Genomic DNA, 23792 nt, shown 5'->3' with positions numbered 1-23792 from the left:
TATTTCGTATGTCTGTCATATGTTTAATCAGAGGGTTTCAGAGAGTTCTGCAAATGTACCAAACTGAGTCTTGCCCTGCCCCTCACGCTCATTTCAAAGGCTGGATTTCTGTGGCATAGACAGATCAGTGGACGTGCCAGTAGCAGTAAGAGTTCAGAGCTGAGAGCCATGCTACATCTGGCAATCTGTCCCCTGCAGCAATGGCTTTTTTAGCTTATGCTGTAGCCAGTCCTAACTGTCAGATCACAAGTCTGTTAGCACCCAGCCATAGCCCGGAAGTCCCAACTCAATAAACAGGTGAAGAATTCATCCTTACTCACACAGTCCCAATGATATGATAGTCAGACATAAGTATAAGCTAAGGTTGGCGTAAGGGAAGCTCAGAGGCCTGGGAGTGCTGTCATGTAATTCTCTGTAAGCACCCACACCATGCCAGGGCAAGCAGTAGAGCTACTATACCAGAAAATACAATCTTGAGGAAATATTTTATAATAAAGTGTACAGAAAACAGACATTCTCCTACTTTTGATTCTGTTCCTAATTGCTAACAGTATGTAAAAATACTTGGGGTAGTAAAATTAACTAGGACCTTCTGTTTTAAGTATAGAAACCACAACTGTGGAAGCTCAGCATGCTTTGTGGATACCACGAAAATGTGAGCCCTAATGCGCTGTAGCTGCAATCTGATTCCCAGCATCTGTCCTCAAACTGGTGAATTGGTGGGGGAAGGGGCCTTCTGGTCAGGGAATCACATCCACGTTGTCATTTCCTAGACAAAGAACAAGAAATTGATTGTCCTGTCATACTGTGTACGAGATGACATTTTTCTCTGTTTAATAAGCCTGATTGTGATAGATAATAGAAACTCCTTAGAAACTGTCCACACAAGTTTAGGGCTTTCTAGTAAATCATTCTGGCAATAGTCTGTGAAGTCAAGCATTGGAGAAAGACAGTGTTGTTTGACAGGACAACAGATCTGACAACTGGTTGCTGAAATGCCTGTCTAATCCATCCAGTCCATCCTTAACTGAAAAAATCTGAAAAAATTAGCCTTGAAGTGCAGTGCCCTATGCCTGCTGAGCCAGCCTTGCCAGCTGAAATGCTGGGAGTTGCAGCAGGGCAGCCCCGCTTGCGTGTCCGTGCCTGCCCACTTGCTCCCCAGCTTGCAATCCCAGCAGGCAGCAGAGAAGCTGCCAGCTCCTAATGCAAGGTAATTATTTTTTTTCCCCTGTACTTCTGCAGTGCTGCACAAGATGAACATTTTCCACACTTTCAGTAGGATGTGACCACCTTTGAAAATTTTGCCCTGAATCAGGCTTTCTTTTAGCTAAATCTCACTAACTCCTTTCACATTTGGCCTGTGTCCTATTCACTGGCCCAAGAGTTTCCTGATTCCCACCTTTGCTGTCATGCTTTTCCCACACCACTGTGAGAGCACTGGTGCGGGGGTGGGGGTGGGGGGGGGGGTGGGGGGGAGTAGGACAGTTTAAAGAAGAGACAGGAGTGCAGGGAGTAAAGAAAAAACAGGAGCGAAAAATAGGCACATTGGCAAAGTAAAAAGCAAAGAAAAAAGGTAATATTTTGAAATAAGAATCAGATTTTTCTCTCCAGAATTCTTGAAAATCCCCAAACAAATGACCAGGGAGATTTCTGGGTGGAAAAAGAGCACATGTGTAGGAAAACTGAGATATATGCTTCTAATTTTGAAGGAAGATTTAAAGAAAAAATATACTGAAAAATTAGAAAGGTAAATGATGAAAAAAGTACTCTACGTGAAAGGCCAGCTAAAGAAAGCATATGTATCAATCCTGAGAAGATACTGGAGAACTAGAAGAGAGAAAACAAAAAAAAGGAGAATATGTTGCTTCTTTTTTTCTTTCAAAATTGTGGAATGATGTACACACAGCATCTCAAATCCTCATTTAGGAGATTTAAAGTTGGCCTTCTGGCTTCACATGTGGAGGGAAGAGGAAGGGAGGGGGTGGACACCTTACATCAATGAGAAGTCCAGCAGAGCTGCAGACTGCACGGGGCTGTAGCCTTGTCAGAGGCGTCCTGCGTCCTTACGTCCTTACGGCTCTTGCTCTCCTCTGCCTACATTTTAACAATCAGATGTAGTGACAGCACTTTGGGGAAAAAAAGAGATGACCAGAGGGAAAAAAAGCAACATTTGCACTTAGATGCAGTAGGAGCACCATCCCACCCCGAGGGAAAGAATCTATTTATGCCTTAGCCTGCTGCCATGGCTGGTGCTGCGATGGGTGAAGAGGTCAGAGCCTGAGCCCTGGGCTGATGCAAGGAAGTCGGTGTTACTTATTTTTATCTGTTTCATTAATGAAAAAACATGATGTTATAAAAAATAAAACACAAAGGGGATGCATTTGGGTCTCAAAGACATGTACTTGTAAGCTGGGAAATGCCTCTTTCATGACTGACTGCCTTGAGCTCAACATGTCCCCCATGCCCTACATGCAGGGCATGATCAAGACCCTCGTTACTTCTCTAGCCTGCAGCACAGGTCAGACATGGGTCAGTATTCAGATCATAAAGGAACCTGTAAATCTAGCATTTGATATACTTTTGTCTATTTGTTATAGACAGCCTTTTATATATAACATGTATATAACCCAGAATTTATAGGACTTGGACCTACACTGCCAAATAATTCAGCTTCCCAGCTCAGTCCCAGGGTCTGGTGCTGTGATAGTCTTATTTTACATGGTAGTTCATTTGTGGGCTCTCTTTTACAGCAAATCAGTGCATTCCCTTCAAAATGAATCCCAGAGGTGTTTCCAGGGGTAGTTAGCACCAGAAATGACACCATCCTGGCAGCACGGACCCTCCAGCCTTCCTTTGCTCTTAACCATCCTCTTACACTATCCCAGCCAGTGTTGCTTCCTCAGCCTCCCCTCACATTTTCCAGGCACTCTGAACTGATAAAACATGCACGACAGATCTTGAGTCCATGGGTATGGGGGTGTAGGACACAGCCTTCCCTGAGAAATGTGGACCTGAGCTGCTTTGCACTACCTGGCCTGAGGCCAGGGGTCACTCACTACCTGGGATGGAAGGCCACAGAGACAAATAGTCACAGCTGGCTCAGAAGCAGTGCTGCATCTACTCATGATTTTTCAGTCTTAACTTTAAAAGCAAAATATTTAATTAATTTAATTTTACAGTTATTGCTTATGTTTACATTGTTTATAATGCTCAGCTTGTTTTCTAAAAACAAGTTTCTAAAAATTGTTTCTGAACTTGTTTTCAAAAATCAGAAAAAAACCCTATTCTTGTAAAATAAAATTCTTCTCTTATTTTGCTAAGCTTGCGTGATTACTCTTCCCTGTGATTTGAAAAGGGAGGATCTGAGATTTTAATGCTCCTATCATCTGGATGGACAGAAATAGTGGAAGAACATTTAAAAAGAGGTTTTACACTGCAGAGCTTTTCATATGAAATTTTGCCAATTGCGGGACATAGCAAATTATGCAGAGATCCTACAGAAGCAACATCTCTGGTATTTTCCCACCGCAGCAATGTCCAAAGTCTGATGCCATGGCTGTAGATTGATTTTTTAAGCCTTTAAGGAGGTGTAAACTCCGAGCCTCTGGAAACCGAACTAGTCATAAAGTAATCAAGATTTTTATAAAATTGCTTGTAATTGCTATCCAATCCTTTTTCTTCAGACATGGCCACAGACTCACTACACAGAAGTGCTATTTACATACCACTGTTTGAGAAGGCAGGCGGGTTTAAGTTAAGCACGTGCACAGGGACGTTATACAAGAGCTGTCTGTATTTGAGCACTGCCTCTCCAGCATGACCTGTACTTTACGGAAACTTGGTTAAAAATCATAGAAAATGGTACATCTGAAGGAAAAGCTGGAGGAAGGGAAGCAGAGGAGGCAAAGCAGATGTGTCTAACTCAGGCTGTTTTACAAGCTATGACTCCAGCATTCAGTACCAAGCAGATGCTATATTTTCTACTTGAAAGCCGACTGCCACTTCAAATGAAAATGGTTTTGTATGTGCTGCACCATAAAATTACAGACACAGAGGTCCATACTAACTAGCTGTTTACCTCTATGCTTCTACCACAGCACATAAGTTATAATCGGAGGAAGGAAACTCCTAGGAGATCTGAAGGCTTTAATTGTTTCAGTGTGCAGATGGTTTGCATTACAGCAAATCGACACAGCTCAAGGTCAACTCATAGTTCAGCAATAGCTGCTTCGGCAAGTGAATGTAGTTTGTTTATGCCTCTTCTGGGGAAGGTTTAACTGCTTTGTTATTTATTTCATAGATATTTCTAGGCTTAAGAAACACCGCAACAGGTGAAACTGGAGGAGTGTAGGTTGCCACAGCCATTTCCTTCATGTCTGGTACTAAGCAATTTTTAGAACAACTAAATATAGCTTTTTTCCTACAACATTTGAACACTTTGTTTCAACATGTTCTCTTTTCTGTCACTGACATAAAAACGCTCGCTATACAGACTCACAAAGGCATCTCTCACAACTCTGACTTTCTTTGCTACGGTCAGATGTGCCACACAACTGCTGTACCTAGAAACTGAGGTCTGACACAAGTAGTTACTCTTGCCCTTGGCTATCAATCTGAGCTGCCCCTCTCCCAGAGGTTCCCAGTCCTTCTGCACAGGCAGCTCAGCTGTTTGTGAAGCAGCTGCTGAACTGCCTCAATTTAGGGCTTAGATGGTTAGGATAAACTGGAACCAATTTCGATTATTTTTTTTTTTAATAGCACCAGGCTGAAATCTGCCACAGTCCAACAGCTGCTTCATCAGCTGAGCCATCCCTCCAGGCGAAATGGAGCTCCCCAAGAGGAAAACAGGCTGGGCACCAGGGCAAGGGGGAACTAACAGTACCAAGGTAAGATGTCACTGGTCAGAGGTTGGAAGGCTCCATGTAGGAGAGAAGCACAAAGTACTCTGGGGCACAAAGCACCAGACTGCATGAGCCACAAGCACTTTCTTTTGTGCCATACACCAACTGGATCTCAGATCTGTCTGGGTAGCTGCCATTACAAAGGCAAACCCACCAACACCAGCTGTTAAAAAACCGCATCCGGCAAAAACAGTGCATGTTTTTTGTTTTAAAACAGATGTCTTTGTTCCTCACACCTTGTCTTCCAGTTCTGCTCATCAGTGCTTATTCTCATCAGTTGTACGCTGTCTCCATCATTTACCCTCTACCTCTTGTCCCACAGGGGCAGTACCAGACCCCCACATAATCGTGGGGCAGTACTGTGCATTCCTGCCTGCACTCGGTGTCTGGAGTGCCAGACCTGCAGAGAAACCACAGCAATGCATTGCCAAAGAGAGGTTATGTTTCTGTGTCTCAACAGATGCACAGATGTATCCATACATCCATATGTGCAGGTAATTTAACACTGTGGGTGCTCCTCCCCTCCTCTGACATGCGACCAAATTAGCAGAGTCACAGGATAACTGAAGGATGGGTTGTACCTCAAGGTCAGAAAGTAACCAGTGAACTTGCAGTCTACTTGGAGAACTCAGAATGTGTCAGAAACGTCACTGAATATAACATCACAGCAGAATAATACTAAAAAGCTCACACTCTGCTGTAGCATTAGGGCATCTACCTTCATTTCATTTGGGTCTGAACGTCTTTTTAAAAATGTGTTTCACACCTTAGTAAAACTCTGCAAAACTTTTAAAAACAGGCTTGTGGCAGGGCCATGAGGATTTGAAACAGAGAGGCACACGAACGCTGTGAGCCATACCTAAGAATTTCACATCCACGTCCTGGAAGCAATCTCCTACCACAATCCCCCCACACTGCGCTCAGCGGTCCTCAGTGTGGCCTTAACATCTGCTTCAGCATCTGCTCTTTTGGGAGGATCTGCCTCAGTGTGCTTTACTGCTTTCAAAGGCCTGCCTGCTATTGCTCAGGCTGGCTGGCAGTGTTCACCACCGCTCTGTGGTCAGGCAGATACCCTTACAAGGAAACAATGATTCCATCCCCTCCTTGATGGGAGTCTGCAGGCACATCCACCACTGTAAATCTGTAATCCAGCTTTACTGGGTCCATTTAAAATAACTTTGGGAAGCAAAAGGCAGCCTCAGCTTTAGGTCTAATTCTTCACACAGATAATAAGCTGCGGTGCATTTACAGGACAGCACGTAAAATTTGTCTAGCTCCTAACTTGGATAAGAGGCTGCAGGCATCTGGGCCAGAAGGCGTGCGGCTGCCAAAATGAAGCAGGCGGCTGGAAGCAGAGCAAACTGCCTCCATCAGCCCTGCCAAGAGATTCTGCAGGTCATCTATTGAAATTATTTGCACATCAGCATATTTCAGATTTCAAATGCAGCCTTTCCCGAAAGACCACAGCAAGAGCATTTGTAAAGAAGGCTATTTCCTAAAGAATCCATTTCCTTACTCAAACACCAGAATGGTGGAAGGTTTTCCTAAAACTGGCACAGAGGGCATATCTGTGACATGGAGATAATTACTGGAAGTAACCGGTGAAACTGCCAAATTCGACTTACAGCAGAACTGCCAGAAATTTTTTCCTTCTTAATTGAAGCCAAAAACCACAGGTGACTTAAAAGAAATGAAAGTGTGGGGAAGAATGTGGAATGACCAGGAAAGACTGCTCTTATGCACAGTACTTTAGCACAGTCTAGAGGACTTGTCTATGAAATAATGCCAACCATTGGACCATGGCCAACTCATCTTAAAATTCGGGTAGCCTGGGGGTGGGTGGGATGGAGGCACGCATACTTCCCTCACATCAGAGGGCCCATGTCTCCTAACCTCTCTTTCTGGCTCAGGATGCAGAGCAGTTCCTGTCCCCAGCTCTGGGACATGCTGTGCTGACTCCCCCGCAGGCAATCTCAGTCCAAAGAAGGGTCAAAACTGTGAGTTGAGGACACTTTAAAGAAAAAAGAAGATGGTTAATAGATGTTTACAAACTGTTAGTGAAACTAGATCTGTTGCGGAAAAACTCCTCTGCTCTCACTGACTCTGCTGGACCCTACATCTCCTTTTTCAGTGTCTAACCTAATGCAATGATTCTCAAACCCAAGAGTGGGGCTGCCCTGGGGCTGCCCTGGGAGGTCCAGACTGTGTGATGGGAGACAGAGGCAGACAAGAACAAAAAATCCAGATGGCTCGTCTCAGCCCCTCTTGACCCTTTTCTCTTTCTGTTTTCCTCTTTCTCTACCAGTGAAGGTCTCTCCTCTCTCCAGCCCCACCATGGGGGATATGCAAATGGAACGAGCTACTCCAGAGTAGTGTGGAAGGACCTGGCAGCAAGGGGGTGAAGCCCAGTGGGTCAGGGGGTGCAGGTTGATTTGAGGGAAGCTGTGGGAGCTGTGCAGCTCAGCACAGCTTGGGAGGTTCCTGCTGGGGGACGGAGTGCAGGATCTCAGAAAGATGGTTCAGCCAAAGGAGACGACCCTTGACCTACACCCAAAGAGTAATGTTATGGACACTTCTCAGACAGCAGTTGCTTAATTACAACTGGAAATATGGATCCTAGGTATTTCCAAAACACTTATTTCTTGTATTTGTTCAATAAATAGTTCCTCTCTCTAGGTATTATGGTTAATTGTGGGGAAAGGAATATAAAGAACTCAGTAAAATCATAGTTCACAAATGCAGCTGTCAGAGATTTTACTCCTTCCATGCTCTCATACTGACTTACCTCTGAATTTACCCTATCTGTGATCCTCAATTTTAATAATTCACCCTTGCTTTCCTTCCCCACATTATGGATTCTTTAACAAATTCAGGAATATTCATAGAAGTTATGAGTATAGCATAAAGAAGAAACAATCAGATTCTCAGAATGTAACTCTGTGACACGTGGTGCATTTATTCACCCGTAACACTTTGCAAGAAAGAGCTCATCCTCAGCGCAGCTATGAGCAGCAGATAGGCAAGAAGCATTATTCACATTGTCACCATTTTCAAAAACACTTCTGACTCCCCAGACTGGGACATATTTGAGGTAAAATGAAATAGCAGGTTTGCATACTGTGGGCACCTCCCTCCCCCTAAAAGAAGGAAGAAAAAAAAAGCTGGAGGCAAAAGAATAAAAATTAAATCAGCACATCTGAAAACCAAGGCCAAATTGACTTGCTGAAGGCCATATCTAATCAGTCATTAGTAGAGCAAGGACTGCAAATCTGGCTTCCTCAGTCCCAGTTTCATGCTCTAATTCCTAACTCCAACAAATTACTTTATAATAATCATAACCTTACTAATTAGTCATATATGCAGATAAGGAAATCTCTCCTCAAGGTTACTGTAAATGAAAATATTAGTCAGAATGGCAAAAGGAAGGTCGAGGACAGAGGACAGTGCAAATGGAAAACTCAGAGTGGAGCATGGACTGAGCAGTGTTCCTCTAAACACAAGTTTAGGAGTATTGGGAAATGTAAAAGTAGTGTTTAGTCTTGCTATACACTGGTCTTCCTTCCCCAGACAATAATGTTGCAGAATTGTCTGATAAGGTCGTTGCAATGGAAAAGCTTAGGGAAATCAAGAAAATGTAATTTTATCCTGGTCAGCTAGGTGAGGTCAGCCCCAAGCAGGATGCATGGTGCTGACCTCATCCTGCTGCCCCATGGCAACTATCACCACAGCTTTGTTCTCATTTAGGATTGTAAAGCGAAAAAATCAATGATGGTGTTTATCTCGCTATAAACAAACACTGTGTCAGAAAAGACAAAGCCTTAAAGGGGTACTGACCATGGCTACATATACACTTGCAAATACTGGCAGAAAAGGAGATGGAGAAGCACAGGATATGATTTAGACAAAGCAAATAATTTTACTCAGTTATCCAGCTGACTGCAGCACATCAGTAGGCAAAATACCTGAAATGGGCATCTGCAGCTTTCCCTTGGTCCACAGGACTAGTTGCAATGTATGTGCTTGAAGACCTCTTGGGGTCCCATGATGAAAGTTTTCTTTCCAAACATAAAGGGGAGATGATTTTTTCCATTTTCTCTAGGGATTACCCACAAAGGGCAGGCATGCAAAGACCTATTGGGTTTATCTTCTCAGAGCACTGTCCAGCATTCAAGCAGCATGGCTCCTTGAACATCTGGGCCAGGAGCTGACCCAAAACTCATCCTTAGGAGAGGCCTCTTGATTAAGAACTGGGTCACAGAAAAGAAAAGTGGCTGGAGGATTCAGGATGTTGTATATATTTTATAGGAAAAACAATACGCCGTTTCACCTTGCAGCCTCCTCACTTTATAACCAGGATCCTGACTTTGCAGTCAAGATGGGAAGTGAAGTGGAAGTGGCCACATCCTTGTACACGCATGTCTGTACGCACACAGATGAAACAGTCATGTAGGCTTCTCTGTTAATCCAGTTGAAACATTACTGCAGATTACATGCAACATGTTTGTTGAGAAAATATACAGAAGATATGCTTAATAAAAGAGGTTTCAGTGAACAACTACTTTACTTGCTAAGTATGTCAAACCTGTCAAACATATTTTCTTCCTTTTTTCTTCCATGTAATATGTGAATTTTTTTCTTGGCAAGCCAAAACAGATGTACATACAAAATTACCAGAGTCATAAGAAATCTAAAGGTCGCAGGTGAAAGGGGATCAAGATGCAAAACTAGCTCTGGAAAAAAAATGTCATCTGGAATATCACAACCATAACGTAAGGTGTACGTCTTGAATGAAGTGATGAAGGGACTTACCTCATTTTTGAAAGGGTTCACTTGTGAAATAAACATTCATGGAAATAAAAAAAATAATAACTGATCACCAGCACAATCTTTGTAGAACAAACCAGATCTAAAAAGCTTGTAGGAGTCTACATTTTGTGGCTCTGTCTCTGTGTTCAGAAGAAACAACACAGCAGCCTTTTGTCTCGGGACAGCTTCTTTTGCTTGGCAGTAAAGGATCAGAAGGTCAGAGGAACCAGAGGTGCAAGGTCCCCACTGGGACCTATGCTGCAGGAATGGAGGCTTACAGTAGCTTAAATAAAAAGGAAGAAGGAAACACGACAAAGTGACTATTGCTCAAGATTTCCCACAAGTGCTATGAAAACCCAGTATGTTTTGATCATGGAAAGCCAGGTACTTCTTTACATTTTGGGTAGGAACAAGAGGACTACTCCCCAGAAGTATAACTAGTATGACTTCATTGTCATTGCTTTTAAATGACATATGACTGGTGACAGTTTCCTCCTTCCCAGTAAGTATATTGAAACATTAACACTTACTACATCACTGAATTTTTACATGCTTATACACACTATTTGCAGAGTAAACAGGGAACATGTAAGTTCTTATCCACACTTTCTGTGGAGCAGTCTGACATGAGACAACACATACAAGAATGGAGCTTCACTGTAAAACGAGATCCCTGGGAGAAAGGGAACCACCATGGAGCTGAGGAGAAACCGAGCTCATGCAAACAGGCAGGCTCCGCTGCACCGAGGAAGAGTTGGGATGGTAGCTTTTAGGCAGCATCCCCAGTTAGAGGAAGCCATGAATCACTAAGGAAAAATGCTACCTCCTGTTGTTTGATTCCAACTCTCTGGGAAACAAGCCTTTACATTCCTGTAAGATACACAGGACAGGATCAGAACAACATAGGGGTCTGTTCTCTACCTGTTTTCCTAACAGCTGTCTGTGGGGCTGCTGGTTGGCAAGTTACTTGGATCAAAGACTGGCAACAAATATATTCATATCTTCACCCAGCAATGTTATCATTAAAAATAATCAAAAGCCACTCCCCACCTTCCTTCCCCACCAGGGAAGGTTTTGCATCATGCCCTTCCTGCACTGAGTCAAAAGGCAGCAGCAATCTCTTCTCTGTACATTTCCAACAGCTGTTAATGCCATAAGTCAACAAAAGAAGCCTGATACTGTACAAAAAAAAAAAAAAAAAGAAAAAAGAAAGAGATAGTGTGAAGCTCTGAAGAATATTTTAGGCAATCTGGATGAGAAAATGGGATGCAAGTTTCACAACAGTTCTGACTTTCTCTTCTAATCAACTCTTGCTGCTGTCTTGTTATTTGCTTAGGGCAGGTCTACGTGGGGTGAATTAAGTAGTCTGTAGTTACCAGCCCAGCTACCTTCCTGAACATTCAAATGCAAAATAAAATCAGCCTCATGAATAAGCGCACTAGAAAGTGCCTGATATTAAATAATTCTTTGGACCCTCATCCTGCTTGGAAACCAGTTCACCCCTGTGGTTTAATAGATTAGGTCAGACCTGACACAGCTGCTGGTAATTCCATTTAGGTCAAAGTGTTTTATAGTTATAAAGTAAATAATCAGGCAGCCTGTGAAGGGAAGAATGAAAGACACTGTCACCCTGTTTACCAGTCTATCTCTAACAGAGAGGTGAGGTTTAATTGTCCATCTGTCATCTACAGCACATGGACTTTTGACAAAAGTCAGTGTCAGGACTGCACCAGGACAAACTCGCAGGGGCCAGTGTTCACCCCCCACTTACCAGTTTCCCAGCCAGTGCTCATTTTCTTTGTATGTTTTGAGGGTTGAGTAAGGCACTCAAGACACTATCATAATTAGTGATTTATCACCCAGCAACTGGGCAACTTCCATGTACAATCATAATCTACAACATATAACAGCAAAATACCCCTCTTCAAGCATGCATGTTTTGATGCAGGCAGCCAACATCTGTTTGCCTACACATGCCCCATCAAAACCAATTGTCCTAGTGATCACTGTCCTGATCTGCATGTTGAAAATCTACCCTAAAGATCAGAAAGACATTGTGTCCTAATATCTTCGCTGCAAATTATCACAAACCCAACCCTCAGGATTCTGGCTTGTTGCCAGCCCCCCCTCTGCTTGCTCAGGCAGAGCCTGGCTACCCCTCACATCAGTGTGCAGCTATATCACACTATATAACCTACATAACACATAAAACTTCACATTTTAGAGGATCAGTTCTCCTTGAACTTTCTCTCCAACATGATTAGGCAATGCTGTTTGAATATCAGAGACCCACCTGGAACGCATGGGACATGCAAGCCTACGTTACTTGTATTCAATTTGTAATGTGATCATCTGTGCACTGCTGAGCCTGCTGAGATACTGGGAAGATATTAATAACTTTGAATTAGGAAGAAAACTGCCACAGTAAAAAAAGCACTTGGTATTTTACATCCTACACCTGGCACAACACTGACAGCAGAAACTGGAAAGGATTGTGGAAAAATGTGTGTAGTAAGAATAGTGTGTATTAGAAATAAAAGGTGGAAGAAGACATTGATCTTATAATGACGGCTGACAAAATGGCAGGTTGAAGCTGCCCACATTACTAGGAAAACATGTCATTTTCTAGGGAGACTACACAAACCTCTTGAATATGAAAAATGTAACTGTGCAAAAATCAGAAGTGCATTTTAAATGTTCCCCTCGCCTAATAGCAGTATTTTCCTGTAATTTGAAGCCTCATCTATGTAACTAGAAAATCAGAGCTGTTTGACTGGAGTTGATCTGGTTGCTAAACAACTGATAATTGATCTCTGTGTTTCAACAGTGTTCTTTAAGCAGGGATCTTGCTACCTTTCTGTTTGAAAGGTCAGGCCTGTACATTATCCAAGTATTCTAAATGGAAAAAACCCCCAACAACCCCAATTTAAGAAAAAAAGTTTAAGGATATATTTACTGATCAAAATGTGTGATTTTTAAATAACGCTTAAAAAACATAGTGCTGTAACAACATGACTCTGCTTCTGTGGGCTGAAAATTCCTGCCAGGTGCCAACAAGCTGAAGTCCACTCTGTTAAAAATATTAATTCTAGTATTACATTATTTGGTGGTATGATGATACAGTCCCCTCACCAGATGCCTCATCCAGTCTTTATTTATTGGACTTTAAGATCCACTTTCAATTTTAAAAAGCCCTCCTTGTTTAAATGCATCTTTTGGATTCATCCTACCTGCAATATCCAACTACTGCCTTAGTCACCATCGGCCGAAGTGTTGATTTTGTCTGCCCTAGCAAACCTGACAGACTATTCCACAATGCCAGAGAATACTAAAGAAGTCCAAATATCTGTTATAGTAAATTAAGACTTCTTTAAAATGTTGCAATTAATTTATAATTTAAAGATCTTAAGTCAGGATTATGCAAAGCCCATTTTAATAATACCCTTGTGAAGGAAGGCTGCAGATGGCAGTGCCCCAAGAACTATTGTGGATACTCTCAAATTATTTTTTGAAAGCTTGGGACTAATTTCTAGTTTATATAATCTATCAAGGCTTTTATTTTTGCCAAATGGATTTCCCTAAAAGTAGCCTGAGCAATATACACAATTAGAACTGAAATCAGCTTCAGGTTTGGTTTAAAAGTTTTTCCAGTCACTGGCAAAAATGAAATCATGCTCCACTTGCCAAAACAAACATAATTCAGTTTTCCTCTTTTCCTTTCAACTACTACCAAGCATAACCGAGTTTAACAGAGATTTGAAATACACAAGCCCTAAAAACCATGCCCACTGTACAGGGTACACGTCACTACCAAGAGTTAGTGGAGAAGAGCAATCAATAGCTCAACAGTAGCCTTCATTATTAATCAAGAGCTGTACACATCTCCATCATGATATTTTGGTTTGCATTGTCAATTTTTTCCCAGAGGGGTTATTTTTGAAAAGAGATATCAAACTACCTCACCTCTGAGTGGGAAGAACTGAAACTACTTTCAGTTCCATTTAGATGAAAACCTCAGTGCCTATCCAGGTCCAGAAGTTTCTGTGTTTGCACTGTGAGATACTCTCAGTCTTCTCCACAGCAGATTCATGCATTTTGAAGCAATCTGGGAGGTGTTATTATCCAAGCTATTTGGGACAGCCTATATCCCTTTTTACCAAGTGTCTCAGGCCTTGCACAAATCTCATCTCTGACCACCCTTTGGGAAAATTTGAGTGTAGTGAGACCTCTTTGGGAAGGCATGCCATCTTGAAGGAGAAAAGAAATTGTATCTGTGGCTCGTGCATAGGAAATTTTAACATTTTGATCCATCTGGGATGAAAAAAAAAAAACAGGAAAAAATGAAAGTCCACATAATGGCTTTGATACTTCTTAGACTTTGAGAAGCCCTTGGCAGTGTCAGTCAGAGGTGTTGCTCCTGTAATGGGCAACGTGGCAGCACAGGAGAGGACTGCTGGAAAGGGGTTCTATTCATCCTGCTCTGCTTGTTCCTGGAGGAAACTGGCAGCTCTTTCCGCAGCTCTTTCTGAGTGCTCTGTTGCAAGATCACAGAGAATATCCATCATTTCCTCTTTAATCTCTGTAGGAAGCCTTTTCAGGAAGGAAACATTTAAGGCTACACAATTAGCAAAACAACATCCCCCTTTCACCTGAGCCATATATTTCTGCCATCAAGTACCTGCAGTATGTTTGAAATCGTGAGTTTCATTTACAAGTATTTAACCCCACAGCCTCAGTGATCTCAGCTACATAATGGAATTTCCTAGACCTTTTTATAATGAAACATATATGTGTGTATATATGTATGCACATACACAGAAAGGAGCTCAAAGTTCAGGCTTTGTTAGCCCAAATGACTTGTTAACGAAGTCAAGTAGCGTGTCCATATTCCAGATTCTGAGATTATCTGACCACTCGTGGGTGCACCAAAGTCATTGGTGTAATTGCACAGGATGGAAATCCCTCAGAAATCTGTTGACTCCTTTTGCAAAATTAGCAGTTAAGAGCCTGTAAGAAATTCCTCTTTCCCATAAGGAAACCCTAAGCCTGGATTCTCAAACTGTGGTTCAACAAGACGTTTGTTCAGGGTTATTTGGAGTTTAAGGTGTTCCAGCCACACCACAACACCCAGCCCCTGTTGTGCTGACATCACTGTTCACAAGCTGTGTTGCAAACTAAAGAGCTGATCGGGCTTTGCATGAGCAAACATTAGAAGCCACAACATCTCCCTGACCCATATTAAAACAGCATTGTCCAAAAGCAGCAGTACTGGCACCACTGGGAATGGAAGGGCAGGGAGGAACATACAACAGTGTACAGGCACAAACAAATATCCAGGACCAGGAACTACAGCCAAGCCAAAAGCTCTGCTGCACTCAGGGTGCCACAAGGTCATTGCAGCAGGACAAAGTGCAGTTTATATCACACAGTTCAAGTAGGAATACATTCACATTGCCTGACCAGTCTAAAATGGTTTTAGGCCATGCAGAATTAGGTCTCAAAGCATTTGTCTACCATCATACTCAGAGCAATCATGTCCCTGTGTGGAGGAAGTTATGCAAGTATAAAGATGCCATGTCCCTTTACAAGAAAAGATCTAAGCTGTACCAGCATAAGAATGTGAGTATAACAACTTCAAACTAGTGCTCTGCCCACATAAAATTATTTTGTTTAAAAAAAGAAAATTACACTTCCAAACAAAATGGTTATCCCAGTAGGAAGAAAATGGACAAAGCCCAGGACTAAGGCTTGTTAGCGAGTCATTCCTCTCCATAAATACTACAAAGTTCAAGCAGTTCTGCAAAACCCCTCCACATTTTACTCAATGCTCACTGTATGGGTCAGACATCCCCAAATACATGAGTGATCTTTGCAACTATACATTTTACTAGCATAGCTTATGCAAAATTAACTGGTGTTGATTTTCAGAGTGTGATTTTCAAAGTCACGATGTAGATAAAGCAAAAGCAGGCGTCACTGGAACACTTATCCATTTGCTTCTCACTGGGGACTGTTCTGTGCCAAGTATCTGGTGCCTACGTTAGCAAATACTGTGGTGCAACACTAGCAGCTCTGTAAAGCAAAGCAAGTGGTGCTGAGAACCCAAAATCCTCAATATAAATACTTCACAGGTTTTACTGAAGACAATCTCTGTTTTGATCCTGTGGACTGAATGCCCATTAGTGGTCAGAGCACCCTAGATAGGCTCTTGGAGTGCCTCTTCTCAGAGGTTTCAGGAAACAGCTTAATTTTCATCTGAAAGGGAATTAAGTTTATGTGCTCTAAGACTGCTCACTGATATCAGCCAAAACAAGGGAAGTGAGGACAATTGGACGATTTGCTTCAAAAGCACACTCCTGTGTCTAACTAAAACCCTGAAGACTAGACACCATCCACAGAATAAGAATGCAAGAATAATTTCATAAAGGAAATAGATTCAGCCTCTTTCCCATCCTCTGACTCCTTCACTATCTTATACTAAACACTTACTCAGTTGTATAGGTGAGATGGAGATTCAGACTTTAAACAGAGAGAAAATATCACCTTAAGGCTGAGACTAAGTCCAGAAAATTTTAGCATGGAAGGGAAAAGTAATTTTGAAAAGACAGTTGAGCTGGGAGTTGTATTTCATTAAATAGTAACCTATAAATGCCAATGTTTCCATTCAGAGATCTTAAAATTATTTTCAAAAATTCTAATTCCTTTTTACATACAAGACAAGTAGGTAAGTCCTAGAAAGACAAAGCAGTATGAGCAGGTAAGTAGCAGAGGAAGTAGTGAACTCAAACCTTGTGGTCTCCAACAGTAGCTGTTTCTATGCAGGACAGCCATGCACAAAGAAAATGACCTCACACAGTAGGAAGCATTCCAGGTTTTGTGCACGAAAATGATTGTTGCTTCAAAATCAATGGATGACGGATGCTGAAAATAGCATTTGAATCCTCATCTTATGTGTATCAGTTGTCACGCACACACACTGACCCAGACAGCTAGTGAGGAAAATGGATATTTGCAACAACCGTCATCCACAGCAACCAGCCAAATTATCATTTCTTCCAAGAGGAAGGAATCAGCAGGAAAAAACCCAGTACTTCTTTGATGCAATCTTGCTCCACTTAAACAAATGCACATGAAATTCAGCTTCCCTGAGTACTGTAAGGCTCAAACAGCGAGAAAGAGTTTCCTTGCTCAGCGTTCATAGCCACTTTATCCAGGACGGCACTAGTTCTTTCTTAGATTCCTCATGGCCAAGCTACACATGCCTTTTTGAGTATAAATGGCTTTTAATGGTCGCCTCTTTCTGCTCCTGTGGTATTTTCCTGCTGACAGTCACCCACACTTCCAAAACCTGTGTTGCCATGTCCTTCTTCCTCCCCACCCCTGCTACTTCTCCTTTCAGTATCTGAGTTATTCCTCTTTGCTCTTCCCAACAGCAAGTCATGAGGAGCTCATGAGAGACACTGTGTCCCCAGTCACAGTTTGGGTGGCTGGAGCATGCATCGCCCCTACCAAATAAATTTTACACTTGCAGAGAAAATTCAGTGCTGTCCTGGAGCACACACTGCAAGCTCAGCAAAGGGCACTGAGCAATCTTCGTGCCCTCTCAGAAGTTTCTACAAGTTGGGAGTAAATATTCAAGGGCTAAACATCCGATTTTTTGGGTGGACTTTTGTGGAGGACAAAAGGTAAATGTATATGAAAATACAAAGAGGCATGAGCTAATTAGCACAGTACAACCTTTATCACAGCACTAAATGTCTATGGGGGCTCATTATCACTGTATGAACCTTCTTCTCAGAAGACCCTTGCTCTGTCTGCAGAAATGTGCTGCTTTGATGTGTTCCCTGAACAAAGGGAAAGGTCCTGATGTCAAGAGTGAAACGCAAGGAGTGACACTTTGTGGTGTTTTAAGGAAGGAAATGAGGAGGCACACTGTGACCCATTGAAGCTGCTGGGGAACCAAGGCAAGGAAATTTGAAATTACCCTAAGAGGGATTTGATGAGAACTGAGGGAATAACAACAAATCCAGAAAAAACTAGTAGGATCTTTAATGATCACAAATAGCCAAGCTCTTAGTTTTATTTCCCACCTCATGGCACTACATTCAGCAGCACAGGGCACTTGGGTCATCAAGCTCACTTTGTGAGCTGCTTCACGGTATGGCCGAGGCTACCTGAAGGGGAACTCCATCCCCATATTCTCATTCCCTGCCGTACATGCCTGCTCTAACCACACAGTGACCCAAAGCAACAGGAAAAATACCTTTCTTGTGGTATTTTTCAACCTTTCAGTCAGTTTAGCTGAAAAGTAATTGGAGCAGGAGTGACCCAGCTGGCAGTAGCCAGGTGTGGGTTGACCCAGCCATACTGTAAAATCACAGCACTGGGTGGGAAATTCAGCTTTGCTGGCCATGCCTAAGTGTGACATTCTTCCTGAGCAGCCAGGTGAGGCGAGCAGACCACACTTCATTACAGAGCTGACAAGAGAAAGCAGTAATTACAGGAACACAAGATCTATTACCTGACCATTGTTGTAAGATGGATCTAAGGTGTCATGTGGAGCGAGGCAGTCCATTAATCTTCCATTCCGCCGGCTGCCCAAGTGCACCAGATCATGGCGGTGAGCATGGCAGGTGTATTTGCAATCTGAAACATGCACACAGACATACACAATTTTACAAAAAGAGAAATAGAGGAAGTGTTTAGAAATGAAGTTGCTGCAGGCAGAACCTAGGAGCGAGACACATCCTCATTTGCTACGTGACCTCAGAAAAACTACCACCTCTTGACTGAATCTCCCCATCCGTACGTAAAGATAATAATAGTTACATATTATTGGAGATGTAAATCCACTGGAGTGAAGGTGACAGTGCAGCACAACTCAGTGTCACACTGACACAGCTGCAGTGATGCAGTACGCTAGTCAGATTGGGGCTGACTTGGAGCAATGTTTTTGCAAAAAGTCTATGCCACATACTATGTATTAGCTACTGTAATGTAAGCTTGAAAGGGGCTGTTCTCAGAAAAGACACAACAGTTATGATTTTCAGATAAACATTTCTGTGCAAGTACAATAACTATTACATGGTTTTACGTGTTTTAAGCTTAGGTTCTCTTAAGAATATGCACATGAATATTGAAAACGGAATGAGCTGTAATTAACCTGCTAAATCACAAAGTTGCCTTCAGGAACAATTCAGAAATTTCACTTGCTGGCTAGCAAAATCAACTAAGATGGCTATTAGAAAGGTAAATTCATGATAACAGAGGCAGATGGCCCTATCTCTAGTAAGAAATCAGACGATTCATATGGCCTCTAATCTCAGAGAGAATCGCTCTAACAGTATTTGCAAAAACAATCTGTATTTGATCTGAAGCCTTGTTGCATTTGCTGTTTTCCTATGTAAACTGGGAAGAGTTCATGATACCACCCTTGCCTGGCACTGAAAGTCACTTTCTATTTTTAGGTTTTACATTGTTTATAATTTTGCCAAAGAGCAACCACTGTACTTCAAGTTTCCACGCTGGGGAACATCATGGTGTTTGTTTTAGAACATTTTGGCTAAAACAATTCAGCCATTTCCAAGAATGACTTTTGGAGGAAATGCTTTCATATACCCTAACTAAACTACTCTTTAAAATATTTTTTTTGCTACTAAGCTTTATCATTCCCTCATTTACAGCAAAAGCTGAATTCTGGATGGGTTTTTTTTTGTTCCCTTATCAGCCTCTCAAAAATCTCAGTTTCCCTTATGTTTGATTAGATTCTCATTACAGTTCCTGAAGAATATATTCTTCAAGGTTCCCATTTCTGATCCATACTCATCAGCAGTGTTATGGGGCAAGGCAGCAGAGTGTTCCCTGAAATGCTGCTCCTCTTAGCTAGGGACTGGATCTTTAATGTAAGATCCCTGCACTGGCAGATCATCCAAAAGTAAAAATTTTAATGTGGATCAGGTGTAAACATACAATCACATTTTTGTGCCTGATATAGCATTTATGATATACTTGCATTAAGGCAAAATTAAATATATTTTATTTGGCACAAAGTCTGACAATACAAAGTCAACCAGTCAAAACTTTCCTAATATCAGTGACCCATCAGAGTGACTCCATGCTGGATCAGCACTCTGGATCAGATAACTAGGATGTTTCTGATCTTAAACCAGACTAACTATATCACTATAATATCTCTCAAGTCACACTCCTCTTGGGACATCAGCAAATTGCCTCCAGCTAATTATGTGGCAAGAAGGACCCTGTTGCAGTATAAATCAAAACACTGAAAGAAGGCTCAGAATCTCTAAAACCGCCACTGTGTTTAATGCAGAATTTGGAAAACATGAAAATAGCAGGACTACAGGGGGAAAAAGGGATGGTTAAAAGGCAGCTGGATGGTGTCCAGGAGGAATGATAGTTCTCCCTGCACCCTTGTGTGATGCTGGCAAGCCATGCCAGACTCTCCCCAGGTGCTCCCCAATTTCTCCTGGGTGCCACGTTTGAGCTACTTCATCCGATTTGCAGGAAACATGGAGCATTTAGAAACGCAACCTCTGTTTTATGCTTATGCAGCTGGGATTATTTTTCAGATGACTCACACACCTCACGGAGCAGTTCTGGAGAAGAAAGGACACTCATGTTTGTGGAGTCTTAGAGAAGAGAATAATTTTGTATTTGGGAAGGGACCCCATGAGACGCCCCACCCATACCTGACAGGATTAAATAAAATTCGGAGTTATTGTTCATCAGGTAAGGGAGTAGGGCAGCTCCATGGGAAAATCCAGATGGGAGAACTTAATTAAAAATGACATTGTAATGCATATGCAAAAGCAGGTCAAATGAAAGTAATACTTGAATTTCTTATTTTTCTTAATTTCTGTGTTCTTTACTTTGCAAGTTGAATTATCTTCTTCTTAAGAACTGTATGTCTACCTTTCTATTCTCCCCCTGTAATTCCAAGAAAGCTGACCAATTTCAACAACAAACAGTCTAAAAGCTAATTAAGTTCATATGAGTTTTTTATGAAAATTATCTCCTGTCCAAAGGAGGAAGACCCAAACTAATACCCATGCTCAGCACAGGGCAGGCAAAAATTAGCCGTTACGCCATTGTCTGGCAATGTCTGGACAAGCAGTTACTTAAACACATCACCTCCTTGGTGAGGAGGTTATGGGGAACGGGGCACTAATCTGTAGGAAACCAGGCTTCACTAATTCCCCAACTTTCTATGATTACACAAACAGATATACCAAGCATGCACCAATTCTAAAGATATATTTTCACAAATAATATTAGGAAAAAATCTGTTAGCTAAACAGTGTTCAAAACCAGGATTACTAATTAAGTTAGGAAACATTATCTCTCAATGCTATTTTGTTTGTCATTTGTATTCATTTTAATTTGCGAGTCTGTAACGTCATTTGTAAGACAAGCCCATAATTTCTGCCTGGCTATTATAGGTATAATTGCAAAAAATGTAAAAGCTTCATCTCTGAAACTCTTTCAGTCATAAACTAGATTTTAATATACTGATTATAAGTTTAATGAGCAAGACAAGAAAAGAGGATGAATTTTTTCTACAACAGTAATACTTAAACCTTTTTTTCTATGTGTTTTAGCTTTAAATACATTATTTTATTCCATTCATGGCATACAATGTTTCACAAAGTTTCAGGTAGCATCAAATTAAAAATAATATCTTTTCTGGGGATCCTTTACTGAAGCGCTCCAAAAATTGCCATGAGTTCAAAAATTAGCTATTATTCTGGAAAGACTGTTTTGGTCATCAGATTGTGGCTTGACATATGATTTCTGCTTGGAAAGCAGTCAGAACCAGGTGCTCTTTCTTGATGTGGTCTGAAATGAATGCTGTCCTTTGAATTCAAAGATCTGGGGGCTTTAACTGGGCACAGTTGATAAAAGCATCCACTGACATCTAGAAAATCTAACAGGTTTGTTTCACTACTGCTCAGACTGTCCTCTGAAGTTATTTATGAAAGTGATGTATCAATGCGCATTGAATATGCATAATTGTCCTGCATCATTAGGAAATGCAAAGTAAGTATGTATTTATTAAACATACAAATATTATCCTTTAAAAGTTTCATTGTCAGCTACTGAGACATAATGTAACACCTTATTAATTATTCTATTGCAACAATGGCTTGACTAGAGTCACAGAAAAAAATAACGTTGCAAATTTTACAATTACATGAAATCAAGATTACTCCAATCCTCCCTTCACAAGGGTGAACTGTAAGACTTCAACACGTTCATTTTATGTGAATAGTCCCTACCTGATTGGTTTTTTTTTACATGAAACCTGATTTTTCGTGATAGTTTGTACATAGCTGTTCCCATAAATGATTTGCTCCAGGGCGGCACAGCAGAAAGCAAGCAAGTGAACAGGCAGACAACCCAACAGAGTAATTGAGCATTACTGAATCAGGCAGAGGCAGGCTCAACAGCAAAGTCTCTCTGTCCTCCTGTGGTCTTCTCTGCCTAGGAAATATGTGTGTTCATTTCTGTGATGGCCCAGACAAATTTAACTTCCAAATGGGTACGCAAAATGTATGTTGGGCTTGAGTGACTGAAGCTCACAGAAAGTTCAAAGCCAAATTTGTGTTATGTTTGCATTATTTATCAACCACACTAAGATGGAAGAAGTCTTTATTAGAAAGCATGAGGAGGGTATACAACTTGGTTCTGCCACTGTGTGTATTAGCAAATTAGCAAGTAAAATCATCTTTACTTGAGTGCCTGTGGCTTGGTTCCCAGCAATCAGAAGAGAGATTACTGCTGTGCTTGCTCTATGGAAAGTATGGCTGCAAAGCTTCTTGGAAAAATATTCAAACTACATAAGGTGCTTAATGCTTTAATTCTTAATCCATTTTCAGCCAGCAGGTCACAAAAGGAAGGAGAATGAAGTTCAGCAATTTTTCTCCTGCAAGGCAGAACTGCATTGTATTTCTACAGTACACTGATATCCACATCTCACATTTCAGTTTGTACTTAATATATGTTGTGCTGTTCTCCTTTTTGCTGATGCTCAAATGTCTGCAGTCTAGTCAGATGCTAAAGTTGCTACCAAGATCTTTTTCAGCAGTTTCACTAGAAGCTGTAATGGAACGAGAAACCCATTTGGATTAACTGCCTTCAGAAAGCATTAAGCACAGCTGCTAGCGGGTAGAGATCTGCTGTAACATTGGTTTTATCTCTATGCAGTTCCATTTATTTCTGATTATTTGTTTATTTATTAGTCTCACTTAACATCAGTTTGAGATTAAAATAAAGTTCGTTGTAACCATATTTCCCAATTAGTGAGTCACGGGTGTTTTTTAATGGATCACAACCATTACAGATGAGACAGACTTTCCAATCTTCTCATGGTCATCCTTTTCCCCAAGGGATCTCTGTGCACATTTTGTGCTCTTTCCCTGTTGTGGAGCTACACAAGGCTTAGATCAGATTGTAGCAAAGCCCACATCTTTCAAACCCCTGTGAAGATGTGCCTATCCACAAGTACCACTTTGCCACTTAGGGTCTCCTAATCTGCTGTTTCTCTGTAGACTCTGCTTTCAACAGGTACACTGGCCATTGCCATGGCCACTGGCCATGAAGCCCTAGATGGGATACACACTTCCCATAGAGAGGATCCTCTACCATTTTCCCAAGCACAGAAAGACCATAGAATTGGCTTAACTTGCTTCCTAGGGAAATGCTCCAAGAAGCCTGTTACAAGTACCTTGAAAAAGACAGTGAAACTGTCTTGTTTCTGGAGTAGCACTGGGGGGACTAAATTAGACCAGAAGATGTAACCAGATGTGCCTTCTCCTTCAAGCTGATGAGCACTGCCTGCTGGAAAGCAGGTGGTCTCTCTCACTCAATTCCTGCTTCCTACAGTTGTCCTAACCCACTTGAAAATATTAGCAGATGAGCATGGATAGAAACAGCAAAGGATAAAGACTTTCGAACTGCTGGTGCTAAAACTAGTCTTCAAGATTTGTAATTTAAACACCCACACAGAATTGGAGTAATCATCAGAGGCAGTGACACTCACTGCTTACAGAGCACTCAAAAGAAATT

General features: G+C 41.6%; 1 protein-coding gene across 1 annotated transcript in view; it reads right to left on the bottom strand.

Moving 5' to 3' along the window:
- Positions 1-23792, bottom strand: part of RASSF3 (Ras association domain family member 3) — a 99081-nt gene that overhangs the window by 61402 nt on the left and 13887 nt on the right. The window contains exon 2 of the mRNA XM_074870491.1: positions 18229-18353. Coding sequence (XP_074726592.1) covers positions 18229-18353 — 125 coding nt within the window. The remainder of the gene's footprint in view (positions 1-18228; positions 18354-23792) is intronic.

This window comes from Strix uralensis, chromosome 5, assembly GCF_047716275.1.
Source record: "Strix uralensis isolate ZFMK-TIS-50842 chromosome 5, bStrUra1, whole genome shotgun sequence".
Lineage (NCBI taxonomy): Eukaryota > Metazoa > Chordata > Aves > Strigiformes > Strigidae > Strix > Strix uralensis.
The sequence above is the reverse complement of the archived record's forward strand: the minus strand, read 5'-3'. Positions and strand labels throughout refer to the sequence as shown.